General features: G+C 33.8%; 2 protein-coding genes and 1 long non-coding RNA gene across 6 annotated transcripts; 2 read left to right on the forward strand and 1 right to left on the reverse strand.

Annotated features, from left to right (window-relative positions):
* Window positions 1-7,015: 7,015 nt before the first annotated feature.
* LOC112005574 (mitochondrial uncoupling protein 3) lies at window positions 7,016-9,974 on the reverse strand. Its single transcript, XM_024037862.2, has 2 exons — window positions 9,338-9,974; window positions 7,016-7,903 (listed from the first exon to the last, which is right to left on the reverse strand). The coding sequence occupies exons 1-2, from the start codon at window positions 9,734-9,736 to the stop codon at window positions 7,361-7,363; spliced, it is 942 nt and encodes a 313-aa protein (XP_023893630.1). The 5' UTR covers window positions 9,737-9,974; the 3' UTR covers window positions 7,016-7,360.
* Window positions 9,975-10,888: 914 nt separating this feature from the next.
* LOC112005549 (anaphase-promoting complex subunit 2) lies at window positions 10,889-19,417 on the forward strand. 4 transcript variants are annotated; one of them, XR_010625850.1, is made up of 17 exons: window positions 10,889-11,247; window positions 11,370-11,459; window positions 12,272-12,503; window positions 13,328-13,620; window positions 13,825-13,896; window positions 14,473-14,717; window positions 15,052-15,468; window positions 15,574-15,775; window positions 15,907-16,021; window positions 16,326-16,408; window positions 16,941-17,060; window positions 17,216-17,304; window positions 17,382-17,463; window positions 17,909-18,100; window positions 18,696-18,764; window positions 18,857-19,048; window positions 19,158-19,250. XR_010625850.1 is itself a non-coding variant. In XM_065765582.1 (17 exons), exons 1-16 carry the CDS (start codon window positions 11,002-11,004, stop codon window positions 18,977-18,979), a joined length of 2,670 nt encoding a protein of 889 aa, XP_065621654.1. In that variant the 5' UTR covers window positions 10,889-11,001; the 3' UTR covers window positions 18,980-19,006; window positions 19,170-19,417. The 4 variants fall into 4 exon arrangements, 3 of the variants coding, with proteins under 3 accessions (XP_065621654.1, XP_065621653.1, XP_065621655.1); XM_065765582.1 differs by having other exon boundaries at window positions 18,857-19,006; window positions 19,170-19,417; XM_065765581.1 differs by having other exon boundaries at window positions 18,857-19,006; window positions 19,158-19,272.
* A 1-nt stretch (window position 19,418) lies between these two features.
* LOC136064174 (uncharacterized) lies at window positions 19,419-20,236 on the forward strand. The gene is made up of 2 exons (XR_010625851.1): window positions 19,419-19,517; window positions 19,668-20,236. It is a non-coding gene; the product is annotated as an uncharacterized LOC136064174 (long non-coding RNA).
* The last annotated feature ends 140 nt before the right edge of the window (window positions 20,237-20,376 follow it).

Raw genomic sequence — 20,376 nt, forward strand, 5'->3', positions numbered from 1 at the left:
TAAGGATATAATCTTATTTAATATATATTTTATAATAAACTATTAAGGTTAGATATGTCTGCGTACTTTAAAAATTATTACTTGCTTTTCAATCAATTTTGTTTGTCTACTTAAAAATTTTAACAAGACATCATTTAATTAATATTTATCTTTCAAATAAAAAGATGAGTAATTTTCAATCCTATTATGTTTAATTAAACTCATACTAATATAAACTGTTTAGTGATTTTCTTTTTGATCCAAGGCATAAATTCTACTCTAGCGTAATCAATTTGTGTATATGTATATGAAACTTTCTCCTAAAAACTTAAACTCAGGCCTTTGTCTACCTTCTATCTCACAAGAACATATTTGTGAAGTGACTATCACACCAAGAGTGCGCGATGGTTGTTAAATTATTTTCAAACCCAACAATGTTTTAACTTTTAATTTAAGACATCAAATACTCAAAAAAGAAAAAGGAAAAAAAAAAAAACTTTTAGACATCAAAACATAAAATAATGAATACAGATATATAAATATATGTTCTTGTATAAAAAAAAAAAATATATATATATATATAATATAAATATATATATATATATGTGATTCATATTACCCCATTTGGCAGTTGGGAACTTGGTCCCAAAATCTACTCTACATGAATAATGCATTGAAACCCTTTTTTTTAATCTTTTCTTTAATTAAAGCAAATAGTACTACTGTTAATCATAAATTTTTCAAGAGGGATTTTTTAGACACTGTGGCCTGTTTGGCAGCCCTTCTCAAACACAAACTACACATTTTAAATAACATTACACACTTTTTCACTCACATGTATATTAAAAACACCCAAACAATATTACTCAAACTAACCCACCAAACAGACCCTCAGAGAGAATACTGACTAGTGAGTAGGGAACCTTCGGTTTGTGGTATTGTATCGCCCACGTTTGCTTCACGAGGGACTTTAATTTGTTTTTATTTGTTAAAATTAAGTTTATTTATTGTTCTCTGGTCACTCAGTGAGATCCCCTTTGGCAAGCTATTAAATGGGTTAACGATGACATTGGAGGCAAAAATTTAGGGAGTTCTGGCCAAAGTTACTTTTTCCTCCTGTTATCAAAAGGGAAAAACCAAGCTCACATTTACAATTGTCTGAAATAAAATAAAAAAACAGTTGCATCATAAAAAGAAAAGGAAATAGGAGACAGTAGATAATACATCCTTGTGCCTCACAGTAACTAGTGTCGTACAAATTCCCAGCTTGCTTAGTTATACGTCTTAAAAACTGAAATTAAATTCAGGCATTTAATTACCATGAGGTCACGATGCTCTGTATTCTTTTCTTTTCTATTTTTGAGTCAGATGCGTTGTATTCTAAAACTTTATGGTTTATACAATTACGCAGGACCTGAGTTAGAATTTTTTATTTGGGGTCAAACTTTGATAATAATATATAGTATTCACGAATGAAGATAAATCATCATACACATATGTAAACATCAGTGCTGGCTCAATGGTATAAACCATTGTTGCAGTTGCCTAAAACCCAAGTAAAAAAAAAGCCTCTAAATTTTATCTTAATTAAGCCGAAATATTAACTAATAAATAAAGTAATTTTTTTATAAAATGAAAAAAAAAAATTCTACGTCCACAATATTTTTCACAACACTTTTACAACAAATCTTAAATAGTAAGTTGTTACAGACTATTATTGATAGCAAAAAAATAATTTTAGTGATGGGTTCAAATAGAGAACAAGAAGCAACCTAACACTTAGGGTCTGTTTGTAATTCGCTTATTTTGCTGAAACTGAAAATTTTTTACTGAAAATACAGTAGATAAAAGTAAAAATTAGCTGAAATACTATAGTGAGACCCATAAATAGTAGCAAAAATAAGCTGAATAGTAAAATAAGTTGGCAAAAATAATTTTTGCCAAACAGATACTTAATATTTGTTGTGAAAAAATATTGTGATTGTAGCACTTCTTAAAAAAAAAAAAAGTGCTACATTTTTCACAATAGTTAAGTTAGCAAATTTTTACTAGTTCTTATTTAGGTCTACTACTAATATTACTCTTTTACTTACTACTATCAATCTACCACATCAACAAATATAAAAAGTTTAGTCAATTTTTTTGTGTTTATAAACTTTCAAAAAAAAATTCTACATGGTTCATGCTAATTATAATTATTAGTAATTTTGCATATAAAATAAGATAATCAATTTTTTTCTAAGGCCCCTAAATGCATCAAGCCGCTCCTGATAAACATTAATATTTTGATAATAGAGTAGATCATAATTTATAAGTATATAGTATATATATAATTAACAATTTTAACATATGTATATTCGCAAGATAATTTTTTAGAGGAATTTATCATCTTTTAAACTCCAATTAATATAAGAAAATTGTCTAGTTTGATATTAAACATGTACAAAAAATGAATTTGAGAAAACAAAAACTATCTTGTTTCTATAACTACTAGACCGATTGACAAATTTTATTAGTTTTTAAGAGTATCGTTGAACTAACTTAAATATCTGGGGGAAATTCTATTTTTGTAGCAAAATATTTAAATTTTTTAATACTTATACATAATATAAAAGAATTTTTAAAATTTGGGGGGTGGGGGAGGCCTTGCTATTGCTCCGCCCCTGCATGCACATGCAAGCATTTGTTATACAATTTTGTAATGTACTTCCATTATTAATACATAATATGTACTATAAATACAACCCAGTAATTCCTTAGCATGCATACCATTGCTCATTGTCATATTATCCCTAAAATTTTGTTTATGTAATTCCTTAACATGCATACCATTGCTCATTGATTTTGTTAAAAAATGTTGAGCTAATTAAAGCCTGCTAATTAAAATCTAAATTTGATATCATTTATGTGTTTCACTTGCAAAAATAAAAAGAGGGCTATTCTCATGAACCCCCCCCCCCCCAAAAAAAAAAAAAAAAAAAAAAAAAACCTAAAATATGTAGCTATTTTTTTTTTGGAACATATATATATATATATATATATATGGGAGGTTGCCATTCATATCAGGACGCGTAAGGAAGGTGGTGGCAAGGCAATGTTTTTATTAGAAGTAACTGTGTCTTGGAACAGGTTGTTGCTTTTTTAATTTTCTCCATAATTAATTAGTTAACTATTAAGAAGAGAGGGGTAGATGAAATTTATGAAGCATATATATAAGTCCCCAAACCCACCTTAAACGGATTAGCATGAGAGCATGACTTCGTTAAGGGTTTTTTGCAAGTCAACTTCTGAATCTTATTTCCCTGTTTTCATTTACATAATATGCTCTTATGATCTAAATACCAATATGTATCCATTTATAAGTACCATTTTATTTAAGAGGAAATAGGTTTTCTACGGATATATTATCCTCAAGTTCAAGGACTATAGCATAATTGGTCAGAGATTACATCTTGTAAAGCGGATGTCACTAGTTTGTATATATCAATTTTCTGTCATTTTCAAAGCAAAACTTACATATCAAAAAAAAAAACTATATCATCCTCGTAGAACATTATCCACTTCATTGAAGGATCGTGTCCATTTCACAGTTTTATTTCTTGAAGTTTTAAATAATGTGACATAGATATACTTTTAGATTTATAATATTTAATTTTAATATTGAAAATGATTAAATTCAAATAGAGATAATTCTTTTCTCATACAGTTTGGGAAAGCTACTTGTATGCATATATCTTGAAGCTAGCAAAGTAAAGCCCTATTTCATTGGTTATTTTGTGGAGTAGTACCGTTCCATTATGTGAAACAAACAGGAAGGATTTCAACTTTCTATTTCTCAATATCCTGAGTTTTTTTTTTTTTTTTTTGGGTTGTAGTATCTTAGTTATTATTGGAAAATAAGCTGGCAAATGACGTTATAAGCAAAGTGTTGCAGCAAGAAGAGAGTACCTCTACGTTAAATTGGAGAGTTATTTCGAGCAGATACTGTCACATCCATATTGAATTGTGGTTGGAGACGTATTCTCAGCTCTACCAACTAAGTACGTTTGGGTATAGCTGATGTTTATCAGCCTCAGCGTTTTTTGGCGTTTTCCTTTTTTTATATTTTTTAAGCACGTTTTTGTCATTCTGTGGCTGTTGTAGTTTTTCAGTAGGTTTCGTGTATTATTCACGGGACTTATAAATTTTTTTTAACAAAATTTTTATTAAAAATTGGTCTTATAGCATTATTCACACATTTAAAAATTATTTTACTACAATATTTTTAATTTTTAATTTAAAACAAAATAAATGGTATCTAAATAAATCTTAAGTGTACATTTGTTATTTTTTAATCACTTCATTATTCCTTGGGAGTTGGGACCCCAATGAAATTTATGCACAACTGTTTTACCTTTCGGCATTGTCCTTTATTATTTTGGTTTTGACATATCCTGTTAGTCTGTTACGTATTAGCAATTTAGCAACCAACTATGATAAGCCTTTAATACAGTACTTTTATGACATATCCTCCAAAATATATAAAAAAGCTAGAGTACTTTGTGAAAAGCATCCACTTATGTTTGTTCGATGGGAAACAAGTGTTTCACTATTTTCACTATTTGATTATAAAAAAATTAAATTAAAAAAAAAAAAAACAGTATTTTCACTATTTTGTAACAACACACAGAACTTTTTCTTCGTTTGGTCTACTCAAGACTCAGAGTTGTTTTGGAGAGATTAGGGGATTCATTTGAAAGCTGGTAAATCTTTTTTTGGAGAAAGTGTCGTACGTGGCTACATTTATAAGTGATCTGTAATTTCGTAGGGTCCAATTGTACATGTCATTCAGTGAGTCTGAGATATGTAGGAATCTTTCTTGTGTCAGGTATAACAAGGTGGAATGGCTATTATATTTTATATGCATATTTAGAGCTTTTGATAAACAAAGCCGCAAGAACTTCAGAAACAAATTAGGCCAGTTCATTGGTTAGCTAGACTTAAGGGTCCATGTAATGATAGGCTGATAGAAATTTGATTGGATTGGGTTTTATTAGTGTGTTGTGTTGTATGTGCCAAGTTTCATATCTGGCATTTATTAGGAAAATGATATAAGTGATTAAAGCCTTAAATGTAATTGGCTAATCTTTTTGAGGTAGACGTAACCTGTGTTTTTTTTTGAGTTGTGATACTATTTTTTAAAATAAAGTTGTAATAATATGGTAATTCTAAAGAGTAGCTTACTTATAATATTTCATAATAAGAGGAAAAATGGCAATCACATATATTATGATGGTTCCATGAGTTTTAGGGTTGACTTGTGAGCATCCAGATTTGCACAATAAATTGGTATAGTTAGAAACCATTTATGGATTACATTTACTAAATACTAAACTGCAAACAAATTTGGTGGGGAAGTTAAGTTACCTTCATCAATCTCTAACATATACTAGTAGTGCACAATGATATCAGATGGGAAAGAGAAGTAACAATGGTTGTTCCATAACTAGAATATTAAACAGGCATAAAGTTTTCTATCAGCCTATCATTATATGGATGCAATCAAGGGAGCTCAACCCCCAACTATCAACCAGCTGGCTAACCTAATCGCCTTGAAGCTGAAAACCAGCCCACTTTAAAGTAGCTGGGGCAAGCAAATGGGCTCAGAGTCTGGTCCAGTTCCAATCAGACAATAGAGTCTTAAACATCTGTGGGAACCAGGAATTAACAAGCAACTTCAAGGAGAAATTGAATTGTGGAAGGTAGCTGATCATCTGAAACATAAATTGCCTTAATTTACAGTAAGGAAAAATCTAATATGTTTGCCACTTATGAATGGATTGCCATCTGTAGAAACAACCAAGAGTTGTCGGCAAAGAGTGGTAATAGTTAGATATTGCGTATGGGATATACGGCTAAAAGTATGTTTTGAAAACACGATTTCAATTATAATTGTGATATCACATTTTCAAAACACAATTTCATAATTTCACATTTGAAATTGAAATCGTGTTTTTAAAACACGGTTTTAGTTGGAGTGTATACGTTAATGTATAACTCAGCATGTGCAATAATAATTAGCATATGACAAAGTAGTAGTTTCAATTAATTTAACTAATAAAATCTCTTGTTGCCAAATAATGGATTTGAATTCCATCTACACATAAAAGAAATCTATTAATGTTTTGATCCGATGATAGAAAGAAATATAATTGAGTATATGTAATAGTTTCAAATTCTAATGTATCTTTGGAAAAAAAAATGCAGGCATAAGGCAAGGCAAGGCTTCTATTATTAATCAATCATCGATTCTCAATCAGGGCTCTAGTAGAATCACCGAACACAGGCTAAACATTTTGATTGCCATTTGAGAGTTGACGCAGACATGAAATTGGTTCTATGTCATCTTTTGAGTTTCTAAACATTCTTTGGTTGCAAATAATTAAAGGAAATCTAGATGCCCATAAAACTTTATAATAAGCAGACTTTTGAATTCCTTTGAATGCGTATGGAATACTTGTCTTGTGTCCACATTCCAGAGTTTTCGAAAATTCTATTTGTGCTATATTGATAGTATCATGTTCATGTTTATGCTCCCTTCCACACCTGACTACTCCCTCTGCCTCACCTAAATACAATACAAAGTGTTTATGCTATGTCTTAGCTTTTGTTTTGTTTTGTTTTTTGTTTCTTGAGATAAATAGTATTATTAATTTTTCTTGAGATATTTCAAGTTTATATTCTAAATGAGTAGTTTGAGAACAAAAATCCCTTCAAAATTCTTGGGAATAAGACAATGAGAATCTTATATACTTAAAAAATCTTATCATATTCTTTATAAAATCAATTGCGAGCATCTTTGTATTCCCAAGAATTGTATAACATCCTCTGGAACCTAAATACAAGAGAATATATTAGATTTCCAAATCAAACGCCATCTAAAAGACATTTGTGTAGAGTAAATACATTTCTAGTTAATAAATAAAACTCTATAAAGACATTTAGGATTGTAAAATGCCTTTGAGCATTCCAAGCAAAATTTCCAAATACAATTCAGTAAATGGACCTGCCACTAAAAGGTGGTGTCTGCATGCAAATCTGATCTTCAATACATGAATGTCACTTAATATCAGTTGTCACCAGCTGAATGTTTATTACATGCTGAGAATCAAAACTCAGAATAGTTTAAAATGGGCAAAAGACTAGGCCTTTCTATGGCACTTATATAATGTGTGCCACTCTTTTACTCACGCCAATAACAATCCAATGCAACAGATATATGAATCATTGCATGCAAGAGGGTAATTGATTTGCCATCTGTGAAGCTTGAAAAGGTGCTTATCAATGGCTCTAATTTAGGAGATCTTAACAGTTGCAAGGTGAGCGCTGATCAAATAATTTATCAGAAGGAAGAGAGCCCTGCAATTTGTCGGAGTTTCTCATAAGAGACCCAAAACACAAATTGCCATGGACCAAGCCTTGCCCATGTTGGAAAGAACCCCTTCCATAGTGCTCTTAATCCTTCAATTCTAACAGTCTTCACTAGACAATCATAAGAACTGTTGTAAATAATCTTCCCTTCTTTTCCCGCTGCCTGGTTCATCATTCTTGTCTTTACCACATCAGCTGGACAACTCAAAGTAGTTGCTGAAAGACCTGACATAATAGAGGCCAAGGTGTGGGCATAGATATTGTCATTAGCTATTTGATTTTGAATAACAAAACGTTTTGCATGATCATAGCACGCTAATTCTCCCATATTCACCAAAAATGCTCTTTGTACATTTGGGAAAACTCCTTTCCAAAGTCCTCCAAAACCTTCTGTGCGCACAATCTTGTTTAAAGCATCAAGAGGGCCTGAATATCTAGGTTGGAGACCTTGGCTCACCAAACGGCCATCTGCTTGCATCCTCACCTTAACAAGATCAGCAGGGCTTGCCACTACCTGCACTACTAATGGCAAATAGAGAACTGACATTACTCATCAAACCAAGATGTCATGCATTAACAAATAAATCAAAATATTTTTATTGTTAAATTAATATCTGTTGCAGGAATTAATATCATTTGGCTACTAAAAATATCACTAAACTTTTAAAGGTGCCTAAAATCCCAAAGTTCCGGTGACCAGATGAAGCAGAAGATATAAGCAGGCTCAATAATGACGAAACCAATAATCTATATTCTTTGCCAGTGCCTCAACAAAAGTAGATTCCTATGGAGGGGTGAAGAAGCATAATATATATATATATATATATATAAGTATAAAGAAGTATTATATTCTGTAAGAGGAAAATGAGATCGAAGATCATATACTGCCCCCTTAATCAGGCCAAGGCTTTTGGGAAGCACAGACACTTCATGTAGAGTGCCATGTAGAGTGCCGTACCCATGTCATACCGGTGTCGTACTATAATTTTTCAGAAATTGCTCTTGTCACCTTGTTGTACCCATGTCCGTGCTTCCTTTAGCCAGTTGATATCCTCTATGGAACCAATGAATAGCTTAAGATTTACTCGTCAAACTAGAAGGAATGCAGGATGATTCTTTCTTATCCATAAGTAGGAACTCCATGACTATCAGCTATATACTAAAATGATGCCGGGAATAATTTTCTGGTTTTCAGAGAAGATGTAATGCTTAACTGAAGAAGCACCAAAAAAAAAAAAAAAACAACTGTCTAACACTAACAGAGGACCCTAAATACCAACTCGATCAATATATACAATGCAGGGTTGATTGTCTGTAATCATGGTAAATGTTCATTAAGGCATACATTTATAATAAGCAACCCTGTAGGATTTTAACAAATATTGTCTGTTGAATAGCAGTGGGTCAATTGTAGCAATTATTTGGTGTTCCTATGACTTATTCTTAGTTCCTCATCTCTTACATAACAATATTAGTAAATGGAAATGTTCACTATGGAGAGTAACTTAGGAGACTTGAACTGAGTTTTCTTCAATTTTCTTCTTAACAAAAAATCTATTCCTGTAACTTCTTAATTAGCACCTTCAAAGGGCGTCCCATTCCCATTACACACATTTCTCTAACCACTAATCACTTGCAGCTTTGAGTGTTAATATATGTATACATTTGAGTTTTTTTGTTTTGTTTTTTTTTTTTTTTTTTTTTTTTTTTTTTTTTTTTTTTTTCATGTTGGTACTGTCTCGATCACCATAGGTTTATAATATTATATCTTATTCTTAACTACAAAAAATAAATCTTTATTATTATTATTATTATTATTATTATTATTATATATTTAGTGTGCAAGTTCTTTACTAATATAATATGTGTACAGTCTAAACTATAAAATAAAAATTCAACCATAATTTTGGATAAATAAATAATAAAATAAAAAAGCTGAGGCTTTTACCTGAGCGATGACTCCGGAGAAACCGCCGGCGAGAGCCTTGGCAGAGAGAGAAAGCGAACCACCACCACCACCACCCCCGTCAGCGGAGACCACCGCATTCCTGAGATTCTCGTAAGCTACGATCCGAATGGGAGTGTAGAGGAGGTGTCTGAGAATCGCTGGGGACAAGCCCTTGTAGAGCCCTAGCGGACCTTGCTCCCGAACGATCTCCGAGGCGACTCGGAACGCGTTGGTCCTCGACCTCGACCTCGACTCGAGCTGAAGCCTGGTCTTGGTGAGGTCGATTGGGAAGGTCGAGGTCTCGGCAGCCATGGCCGAGAGTGACGTCAGCATTAGCTTCACGTGGATATTTTTGTGGGCCCGGAGCTGACCTCGCTCTTCTTCTCCGCTTGGTTTCATCTCTCACTCTCACTCTCATGTCTGTTCTTCTCTGCAAATGAAGCTTTATTTATTTAATCGTTTTGTTTTTTTTTTTTTCCCCTGTGTTTTCGATGGATAAACGACGTGCCGTTTATTGTTTATTTCTTGGGTTTTGGACCTCAAAAATGGGTTTTTGAAAGGCCTCTAAGAGGCCCAAATAGTATTGAAGGGAAAAAAGAGAGAGTGATGAGCCTTCGGCTCTTTGCCAATTAGAACACTTTTTATTTGAATTGATGAATAGCTTGTTTATGTTTGTTAATGTTAGCTTTTCCTTTTAGGGTTGTCTTTTGCATTTTAGGTCAACTCGAGACAAGCTCGTACGAAACTTGAACACCATATAATCTTGCAATAGCTATTGTTTAGTTTTAGCTTATTTTGTTAATGAAAAATTTTTAAAATGCAAATATATATATATATATAGTCAATTTTTAGTAAAAAAATAATAATTAGCAAAAAGTTAAATAAGTTGGCACCAAACGGACACCAAACATAACTTACTAGCTCAATTATAAAACAACATCAATATAAATCCACTTAAGATCAAGTTGTTGAGAAGCCACATATTCAATCTTAATGTGCGCTCCAATTCCGCTAATCATAATTGGCAATATTGTGCTTGGATTATTATTTTTTAATAAAAAAATACTAAAGTTGTTATGACTTCTATTATAAAATGTTTACAAACTAACATAATATTGAAGTGATTATTGGACTTTAACAATCTAACCAATGAATATTCAAATAAATTTTTGTATCCATAAAAAATTTAATTTTTGTAAGTCATGTGCATTTATATTTGCAATATCGAATTATCAATCATTTTTATTGATTTATTTGAAATTGGATAAAATTACAAGTACAATTAAAAAAAAAAAAGCAAGTATTTAAAGTCCTATATAGTTTATAAGTATTAAATGAATAAGGCGCGTGCGAACTATGTTTGGTGATAAAAATGTAAAAAGTTCTTATAACTTATTATACATGCGAATTTAGTAGTTGTGGATTCAAGTAATAGCAATAGGGTTCCAGTATTGTTTCACCTGTTAAAATCGGGAACTGGACTCAATTTTCGTTGGCCGTTCTGATTTTTAAAACAATTTTTTTTTTTGGTTTTTTTTTTTTTTCAAAAAAAGAAGAGCAATGGCAAAAGCAAAAGAGAAACTACTGTGAACTCCACTCCCCCAACACCATTTCAATCTCACAGTGGCGGCAAAACCCCACACACACAGAAAAATCAAAACTTGATGGCGACGGAGGGACCCTCCTCCTCCTCCGCCGTAGTCTGCAACCTAGCGATTCTCGACTCTCTCACCGACGATTCCATCCGACAAATCCACGATAGCTACACTGGCTTCTGCGCCACCACCGCGACCCTTCTCACCGGCGCCGGTGACCTCTCCGTCGGCCCCGAATTCATCGCTCACGTCCATTCCCTCTGCCACCACGGCCTCCACTCTCTCGTTCGCGACCACTTTCTCAAGTCACTAGAGGTATATATACATGTGTATCTATCTATGCAAGATTGTCATAATGCTCTCAATTTTCAAAGTTAGGGCACTATTTGTTTTGAAAATTTGTGCTCCATTTAGGGTTTCGTTATCTGTGTGTGCAGGAAATTTTTGAGCAAAATGGAGCTTCGAAATTTTGGCGCCATTTTGATGCTTACACCAATTTTGCACTTCTCTCCAAAAACCAACCCCCTGTATGTATAGCATCAATCTCTCTCTCTCTCTCTCTCTCTCTCTCTCTCTATATATATATATATATATGGCAATGTTACAAACGCTCAATAGCTTATTATTGGATTAATGTTTCAAAGTTTTCACCTTTGGATTATATGTTTTCATTCTTAACATGCACACAAAGTTTCGTATATTGGATGCTATTTACTATTTGATTCATACTCATGTTTTGTGGATATTTTTAAAATAAAGAAAGTTTTTTTTTTTTTAATAATTCAATTGTTTCAACAGGTGGGGAGAATCGTAGGTCTCCTTAAGTAGGAGACTAGATAATGCTACTGGGTTACAAGACTCTTGAAAATTCTAAAATATGGTGCTCCTGGGCACGTGCATAAAGTGCTTAGTTTGTCATGGTTGCCTCTGAATTACCTGGCAATTGGTTCTAATGGGTGGGGTCTACTAATTGTAGGTTTTACTAGCTAGAAGCGAGTCAAAGGCTCTTCTTTAGAGAGATTCCCTATGTTATCCAAACTTGAAATTTAAACATCTTATAGTTGTGTGTGTGTGTGTGTGCGTGTGTGTGTGTGTGTGTGTGTGAGAGAGAGAGAGAGAGAGAGAGATCAATTAAAATTCTTGATAAATATAAGGTATTGAATTGGAAAATTGGTGACTATGCACTTTTCTTTCTTTTTTTTTTTTTTGGAATTATACACACAATGCATATGGTGGATCATGAACTGGCGATCTCACCTTGTACATTACATTTACGACGGTAATAGAGAGAGGAGATGCCATTTAAGCTACAACTCATTGGCTTAATTGTGAAGTGCAGATATGCGAGAGTGAGGTTCAGGAAGTGTTGTGCAAAGCTCTAGAAGAGATATCTTTGGAAAAGCAATACCAGGAGAAGTGCTTGTTGATGTTGTCTCATGCTTTGCAGTCCTACAAGGATCAGATGTCTGAGGGAAGGCATCCTTCGGATGCGGAGAGAAGCCACCTCTTTTCTAGATACCAATTACTTGTGTCTTCAGTGCTTATGGCTAGTCTTCCTCGGCATTTTCCTGGTATATGCTTAATGATATATCTTGATTGATTACTAGTATTCTTGATCATAGTGCTTTTGCTGATTTTGTGTTGGCTAAAAACTAGACTTCAATGAATGCTATTTGGTAGTTAGCATCCTTCGTCTAAGTATCTTTTCATTTTGGCTCGTTCTGTGTGTTATGAAGATTGAAAGTTTGGGTGATGGATATTATAAATTCACATTTGATGCATCAAAAATTTATTTGGGTTGGGTTCAGGTATTGCTTGGATCTGCATGTCAGTATCTATAGCAAGTGAATACATTCTATTTGGTGGCTCAGTATAAAAGAAAACAAGCTCAAATTTTGATTTATAATTGTCAATCTAAATTATTTTGTTATATTCTGGCGCTCCCCTGTGCTCCCAAGAATCATAGATGAATGTATTCCTCAACAATTGATTGAAATGGGAGGCTGTAAGAAGTATCTACCATGTAGGGTTCTCAGGAAACCTACTTATTTCTATACCAAGGAGTATTTGAACTCATCGAGTAACTAGATATAGATGGGACAGCAATCATTGCTGTCTTGATGCACCATGTGTTGGATTGATCTTCTGCCTGAATGTTCTATTTGTTTGCCATCGCCCAGTTCTCCACTACACTAGTCAGTAGAAGGTCAAGTCACTCAACTGTAATTAGGTGTGCTTTAGGATTAAAACAATCCACTTTTATTTTTTTACCTGATTATCTACACTGGATATCTTTCGTTTTATGTTGTCTAAAAATTAGCTTTGTGTGAGTGTTTAACAATTTCCTGATTTTACTTTAATTTCTTCCTTCTTTTTACCTCCCAAATGTTCTTAGAGATACTCCACTGGTATTTTAAGGGAAGGTTGGAGGAATTGAGTACAATAATGGGTGGAGAGTTCAATGATGATGAATCTCAAGACAAAGATGAAATGGATTTAGATGAAAAAAGAAAAATCTCTTATAGGACAGGTGAAATGGATATTGATGAATGTTCTCACCAGGGTAGGTTCTTGGAGAACAATAAGTTGGTAAAGAACATTGGGAAGGTTGTTCGAGATCTTAGAAGTCTTGGATTTACATCTATGACTGAAGATGCCTATTCTTCTGCCATATTTCTGCTTCTAAAGGTGAGCATTTGTTCCATTTTTGCAATACCTGTCCAGCTTATTTCTTTTCACCTCTACATTGGCCTTTTTCTTTTCATTTCCAATATTGTATTGTTGTATTGGACATCCTCTTTTCCAATACTATATGTGAGAATCACATCTCACATTTTCTTTGTATGTAATTTGTCTTTGGGTCCCATCAAAATTTTCCTGTATGTGTGGCAGGCTAAAGTACATGATTTGGCTGGTGATGATTACAGAAGTTCTGTTTTGGAGTCCATTAAAGGGTGGATACAGGTATTTTTTCTTGTTTGTGTTGCCTTATTTTTTTAATTATCATTTTCTAAAATCCCTAATGTCTTAACTTGTTATCTATCCAAGATGTTTTCATTTGCATTGCACTTTTGATTCAATAAACCTGGTACTCGTTTTGAGTTAATGGATTAAATGGTACTGGTCTATACCATATGACAGATATTTTCTTGTCTATATATGTGGAAGGTTGTTGAACAATTGTTGAAGATCTTATAGTTGTTTCAGCCAGGCATATAATTATTTGGTTTATATGTAATTGGGTTTTTGATATAAATTATTTGTTAGTTATAATATGGGTATATACAAAATTGTATTAGTTCTTTGGTCATAAACAGTAATTTGATTTGATTTAAGGAGCTACTGTAATTGTCCAAAAGTTCTTCCTGCATAGAGTGAATGCAATCTGTAAGATGCTGTAAAATTGATATTGTTTTTCTTGCCATGTTTTGTATTTCTTCTTCTTATTTTTCTACTGTCCTCCATGCTAGTTTCTAGCTTAGGTATATATTTTTATGCTACTAATAAATGACTCCATATACTTGGAGTTATGTCTCCCAGGCTGTGCCTCTCCAGTTCTTCCGTGCACTTCTTGCTTATCTTGGTGACTCTGTTAGTTATGATAGTCCTTCATCTGGTCTCAAATCACCTTTGGCTTCACATCCTTCGTCATGCTATCCTGGAATTGATACTCCCTCTCAAGGACTTGTTAGATGGCAGTTGCGGCTAGAGTATTTTGCTTATGAGACATTGCAAGACTTAAGGATAGCCAAACTATTTGAGATAATCGTGGATTATCCTGACAGGTGATTCCTTTTACATTCTTAATCTGGTATTTTCCTTGGTTTCCTATTGTAGAAGTCAAGTAAATGTAATTGTTTATTGGTCAAGTTGTCAAATTGTGCACTGGTCTTGCTTTATTTTTGTTTCTTAAAAATGAGAAGAGAATTAAGATTCTTACAGTGGCTATAATTGCAACATAATTTGATGTGATGAGATCTTGATATTAACTGGAAGGTGAAATGCATGTTAATGTTTAATACAATCACTGCTTGAATGCCTGAAAGATTCTCCTGTGGTTGTCCTCATTCTGTTTTCCATTTTTCTTTTCCTAATTTTTTTTTCTAATAAATTTTGCAGCTCTCCAGCTATTGAAGATTTAAAACAATGTCTTGAATATACGGGACAACATTCTAAGTTGGTTGAATCATTTATCTCAGCACTGCAATATCGCTTGCTCACTGCTGGTGCCTCAACCAATGACATACTGCATCAATATGTTTCAACTATTAAAGCACTACGGACAATAGACCCAGCAGGTGTTTTCCTTGAAGCAGTTGGTGAACCAATAAGAGACTATTTAAGGGGAAGGAAAGATACCATAAAATGCATTGTGACAATGTTAACTGATGGGACTGGTGGAAATCCTAATGTATCTGGAAATGCTGGGGATAGCCTTCTTGAAGAATTAAATAGAGATGAAGAAAGTCAAGAGAATACTGGTGTTGATGATGATTTCATCACCGATGACAAGCAAGCATGGATCAATGCTGCCTGGTATGTTTATGCTATCATGGCAATGGATGATATGTAACTTAGTTGTACCTTTAAGCTTTCCTTGTCAGTTGACTGATATATGTCTCCATGAATTCTGCCTGTCAGCTGGGAGCCTGATCCTGTAGAAGCTGACCCATCGAAAGGTAGTAGGAACCGGAGGAAGGTTGACATACTTGGAATGATTGTTGGCATAATTGGTTCAAAGGACCAACTAGTCAATGAATATCGTGTTATGCTGGCTGAAAAGCTTCTCAACAAATCTGATTATGACATTGACTCAGAGATACGTACTTTAGAACTCCTCAAGGCAGGTGGTTTGTATATTGGAGTCTTTGATCTGTTTAATTAGCTCTCCTGGTTGTAGTTGACATTTGGCATTCTCTTTGTTGCATTAGAATTTTTCGCCTTCATTTTCATGTTGGTACTGTCATCCTGCAGATACATTTTGGAGAGAACAGCATGCAAAAATGTGAAATAATGCTCAATGACCTGATTGATTCAAAGAGGACAAACTCCAATATAAAAGCGACCATTGCTCAGACCCCTCTGACAGGTAGCATTTTGAAATTAGGAATGAGATAAACTATGATTAGGTGACACCTCATCAAATTTGATGGTGCTGCACCCATCTTCACATTCCATGGCAAGAATACTTTCCATATCCAAATCATTCAAATAAATCTACAAACTATGATGGATGGCATTTTGCTTGAATAAGTGTAGTATTATGATTTATATCTTTCTTTAGTAGTTTTTGGGACTACTTGTGCCATGATTGCCAATAGGCCATCTTAGTTTCTTATGATCTATTCATTTATGAAAAAATTTCAAGTAACCTTTGGTGAATAAATTCTTAGGGGCTGAGCCGGGGGCGTCTGCAGTGTCAATGGATATTCTTGATGCTACAATCATATCTTCTAATTTCTGGCCTCCAATCCAGGTATAGAGGTCACCACTGCTATCATTGATATCAATCATTTTAAATTCTGGTAGTTGGAAAAGGCATGATAATTTACGTGATCTTTGTTGACGGTCTCCTGCATGGGGTTTTACTAATAGTAACTCCGTTCAGTCCATTGCTGATTTTTTTTTTAGCCGTTGCTGTTTCTTTACAGAATAATTTTTTTCTAATTCTTTAGACTCCTTTGTGTTCATTGTACATGTGCATTAAGTAGTTTTATTTCAATAAATTTTTTCTTTACTTATTAAAAAAAAGGTTTTCTGGCAATATTACTTGACGTGCTATCTAAAGATAATTGGGCATACTTACATGATTTCTCATTTCTGCTATCACACACACTCTCTGCTGTCTCTGCATGAAGTATCTGTTTACACCAACACTATAGACCTATATCTGTCCCTTGCTAACAATATATATACTTTGGTTAAAATTTCTTCTTTTCAAATGACAATTTCATTTTTCCTTGGTGACAAATTATTTTTGCTCTATTAACCTTGAAGAAAATTTTCAGGATGAGACCCTTAATGTGTCTGAGCCTGTTGACAACCTGCTCTCTGATTATGCAAAGAGGTTTAATGAAATTAAAACCCCTCGTAAGCTTCTATGGAAGAAAAATCTTGGTACAGTCAAGGTATGGTTCAAAATTATAAAAAAATGCAATCTGATACACACACTGATATTTGGATTACTCCCATGTTTAAACAAAGCAAAATTTGTCCAGTTTTCCTTTATATCTGTCCTGAATCGGTTAATCATTCACTTTTTTTATTTATCATGGATGTGCAGTTGGAGTTGCAATTTGAAGATAGGGCAGTGCAGTTCACAGTAGCACCTGTACATGCAGCAATTATTATGCAATTTCAGGATCAAACGAGGTAACCATGGGAATTATCTGAATGCATTATATGCTATTCGTCAATATTGTAACCGCATTTGTATTTTCTACTTTCAGTTGGACCTCTAAAAATCTTGCAGCTGCTATTGGCTTGCCTGTAGATGTACTCAATCGAAGGATAAATTTTTGGATAAGCAAGGTATCTGATAACAGTCACTTACTCAATTAGTGTTGGACACTTGATAGATCTAATGAAAACTCCTGGATTGCTGCTGAACATACATGACCAATTCAATGATTCATTCTAGTAAATGATCGATTAGTGTTGGACACTCAATAGATTTTTAATAGCTGAAAAAAAATAAGGCTTACTTGCTTGGTTCAATTTCCTTTACCTCAGAACTTTCCACATTATACTGGCAATGGCAACAATCTTCTTTTATTGACTTTGTGGTTATTTTGAATTGTAGGCTTTGTTGCTTTTTTTGTGAAGTCAACCTTTTTGTTTTTTTCCTTCCAAGTACTGTTTAAATCTGCTCAATTAGGTAGAAATTTGGTAATCCATAAATTTTCAAATATATTACAATCTTCAAGGGCTGGGGTCAAGATGAAAACTAATTTTATTAACCTCCTTTTGTAATCAGGGAATCCTTGCAGAATCACTTGGGGCAGACTCTAATGACCATGTATTTACCCTGATGGAAGGTATGGTTGAAACTAATAAGAATGGTGGAAATAGTGGGAGTTGTGAGGAGATTTTAGTTGGTGATGACGAGGGAGAGAGATCTGTGGCCTCTGTTGAGGATCAAATACGCAAGGAAATGACTATTTATGAGGTATGTGATGTGAATTTGAGCATTATTTGACGTATTTGCATGAATGGTTGTTTGAAACTGTTCCGTTGTTTCTTTTTCTGAGTTTCCTTGTACAAATTCCAAATAGTCAGACTCAAGACCCTGCTTTGAAGGATAATTTCTTTTATTTATAGGGTTGGGTGGGTCTGGTGTTTCATTTTGGACTAAAGGCTATAACTAAAAGTTACTCTTAACTCACCAAGGTTAAGTAGAAGTAGATATACCCAGAAAAAGAGATGGGGAAGAACAGAAATTTCTCTCTTCACTCAGCAAAAAGCTAGCCTTAGATAATACTCCAGAATTGGATCATCAAACAACCTTTTAGGTTCCAGCAGATAATTTTCTGTTGTTGATCATAGCTTTGTCAAGTAGTAATTATTGAACTAGCCTTCCCAAGAGGGAAGAAAGAAAGCAATGGCCTACTCTGATAACCATGTTAGATTTGGCTAGCCCTGGGCAATCATTTGGTTTAAGTATCAGAATTAAAAGGAAGATTTACAAGTACTTATGCATCTGCATGAAATTTATTAATTGTCATCTTGTTCCATGAATAACTCTAAATCACACTTGCTTCTAGAAATTTATCATGGGGATGCTCACAAACTTTGGAAGCATGGCATTAGATCGAATTCATAATACTCTCAAGGTAAGAATTGTTCTAACAGGCTTCTTCAATTTTGATTTAGCTACAAATTTCATGATTGCTAAACTAAATTACTTTTTAACACATTGCTCTAGATGTTTTGCATAGCTGACCCCCCTTACGATAAATCACTCCAACAACTTCAGAGCTTCTTATCTGGTCTAGTTTCTGAAGAAAAGTTGGAACTGAGAGATGGAATGTACTTCATGAAGAAATAATGACTTGTCATTAAGCAAGTAGAGCTGGTTAGATTTCCTTTAGAGTTAAACTATTAATAGAGTGGAAAGGTCACTGGATAAGTTTCTGAAAGCACAATCTTGTTATATACTTTTCTGTTCTCTTCATTTCATGAGCTACTGTAATTGAACCTCATATATGCATTTCCTAATGTTTTAGGAATGTCTTCAGGAAGAGAGTGCTAAAATTTCAGAGTTTTTGCAATCTGTACATAGCCCTGTGAAGATGGCAATCTTTGTGGCAGGAGTGTCACAATTATCCTGAGTTCTAGTTGGGACGCTCATTGAACATCATCCTGTTTTCTGATGCAAGTTGCAGTGTCTTTTCGGATGGTTTCCAATGGATCTGTGGAGAGCAATTTTGGGTTATTCTTAAGATCATCTTCAATTCTCTGCAGAAAACAGTATTTTGGTGTGTGGAATTTTCTTATCTGGTCTAGTTTCTGAAGAAAAGTTGGAACTGAGAGATGGAATGTACTTCATGAAGAAATAATGACTTGTCATTAAGCAAGTAGAGCTGGTGAGATTTCCTTTAGAGTTAAACTATTAACAGAGTGGAAAGGTCACTGGATAAGTTTCTGAAAGCACAATCTTGTTATATACTTTTCTGTTCTCTTCATTCATGAGCTACTGTAATTGAACCTCATATATGCATTTCCTAATGTTTTAGGAATGTCTTCAGGAAGAGAGTGCTAAAATTTCAGAGTTTTTGCAATCTGTACATAGCCCTGTGAAGATGGCAATCTTTGTGGCAGGAGTGTCACAATTATCCTGAGTTCTAGTTGGGACGCTCATTGAACATCATCCTGTTTTCTGATGCAAGTTGCAGTGTCTTTTCGGATGGTTTCCAATGGATCTGTGGAGAGCAATTTTGGGTTATTCTTAAGATCATCTTCAATTCTCTGCAGAAAACAGTATTTTGGTGTGTGGAATATGGATGCACACAGAGCTGGAGTTCTGGAGAATAGGCATTCAAAATTGCAGGAATTTGAAATAAAAAAATCCTATTTGAGTTATTCTTAACAGGTTCCTTTGGCTTTGATCCATTAATTAGTAAGTTTATTATGATTTGGATTATTAATAGGTGTATAAGTCTTAAGTGCGAGCTCTGAATTTTAAGATGGCCCTGAGGCCCTTCTCTGTTGAAATTTGAAACTGCTGCATCTTTTGATGAATAACATAACAGCTACCAAAGAGCTTAGTAACATATGGAATCCATTGAATTTCTTTTAAGCGTTCCTTTTATGCTTTGAAGAATGTGAGCTTTCTGCAAAATTTATGATTCTAACAGGGCCTCAGATAGTCTCAGAAGGATTAGATAATGTGATTTTTTTTTTTTTTTTTTAATCATTGGCCCGGTCTAAAATGTCAACAAAATG

The sequence above is a fragment of the Quercus suber genome, unplaced genomic scaffold (assembly GCF_002906115.3).
Source record: "Quercus suber isolate HL8 unplaced genomic scaffold, Cork oak 2.0 scaffold_641, whole genome shotgun sequence".
NCBI lineage: Eukaryota > Viridiplantae > Streptophyta > Magnoliopsida > Fagales > Fagaceae > Quercus > Quercus suber.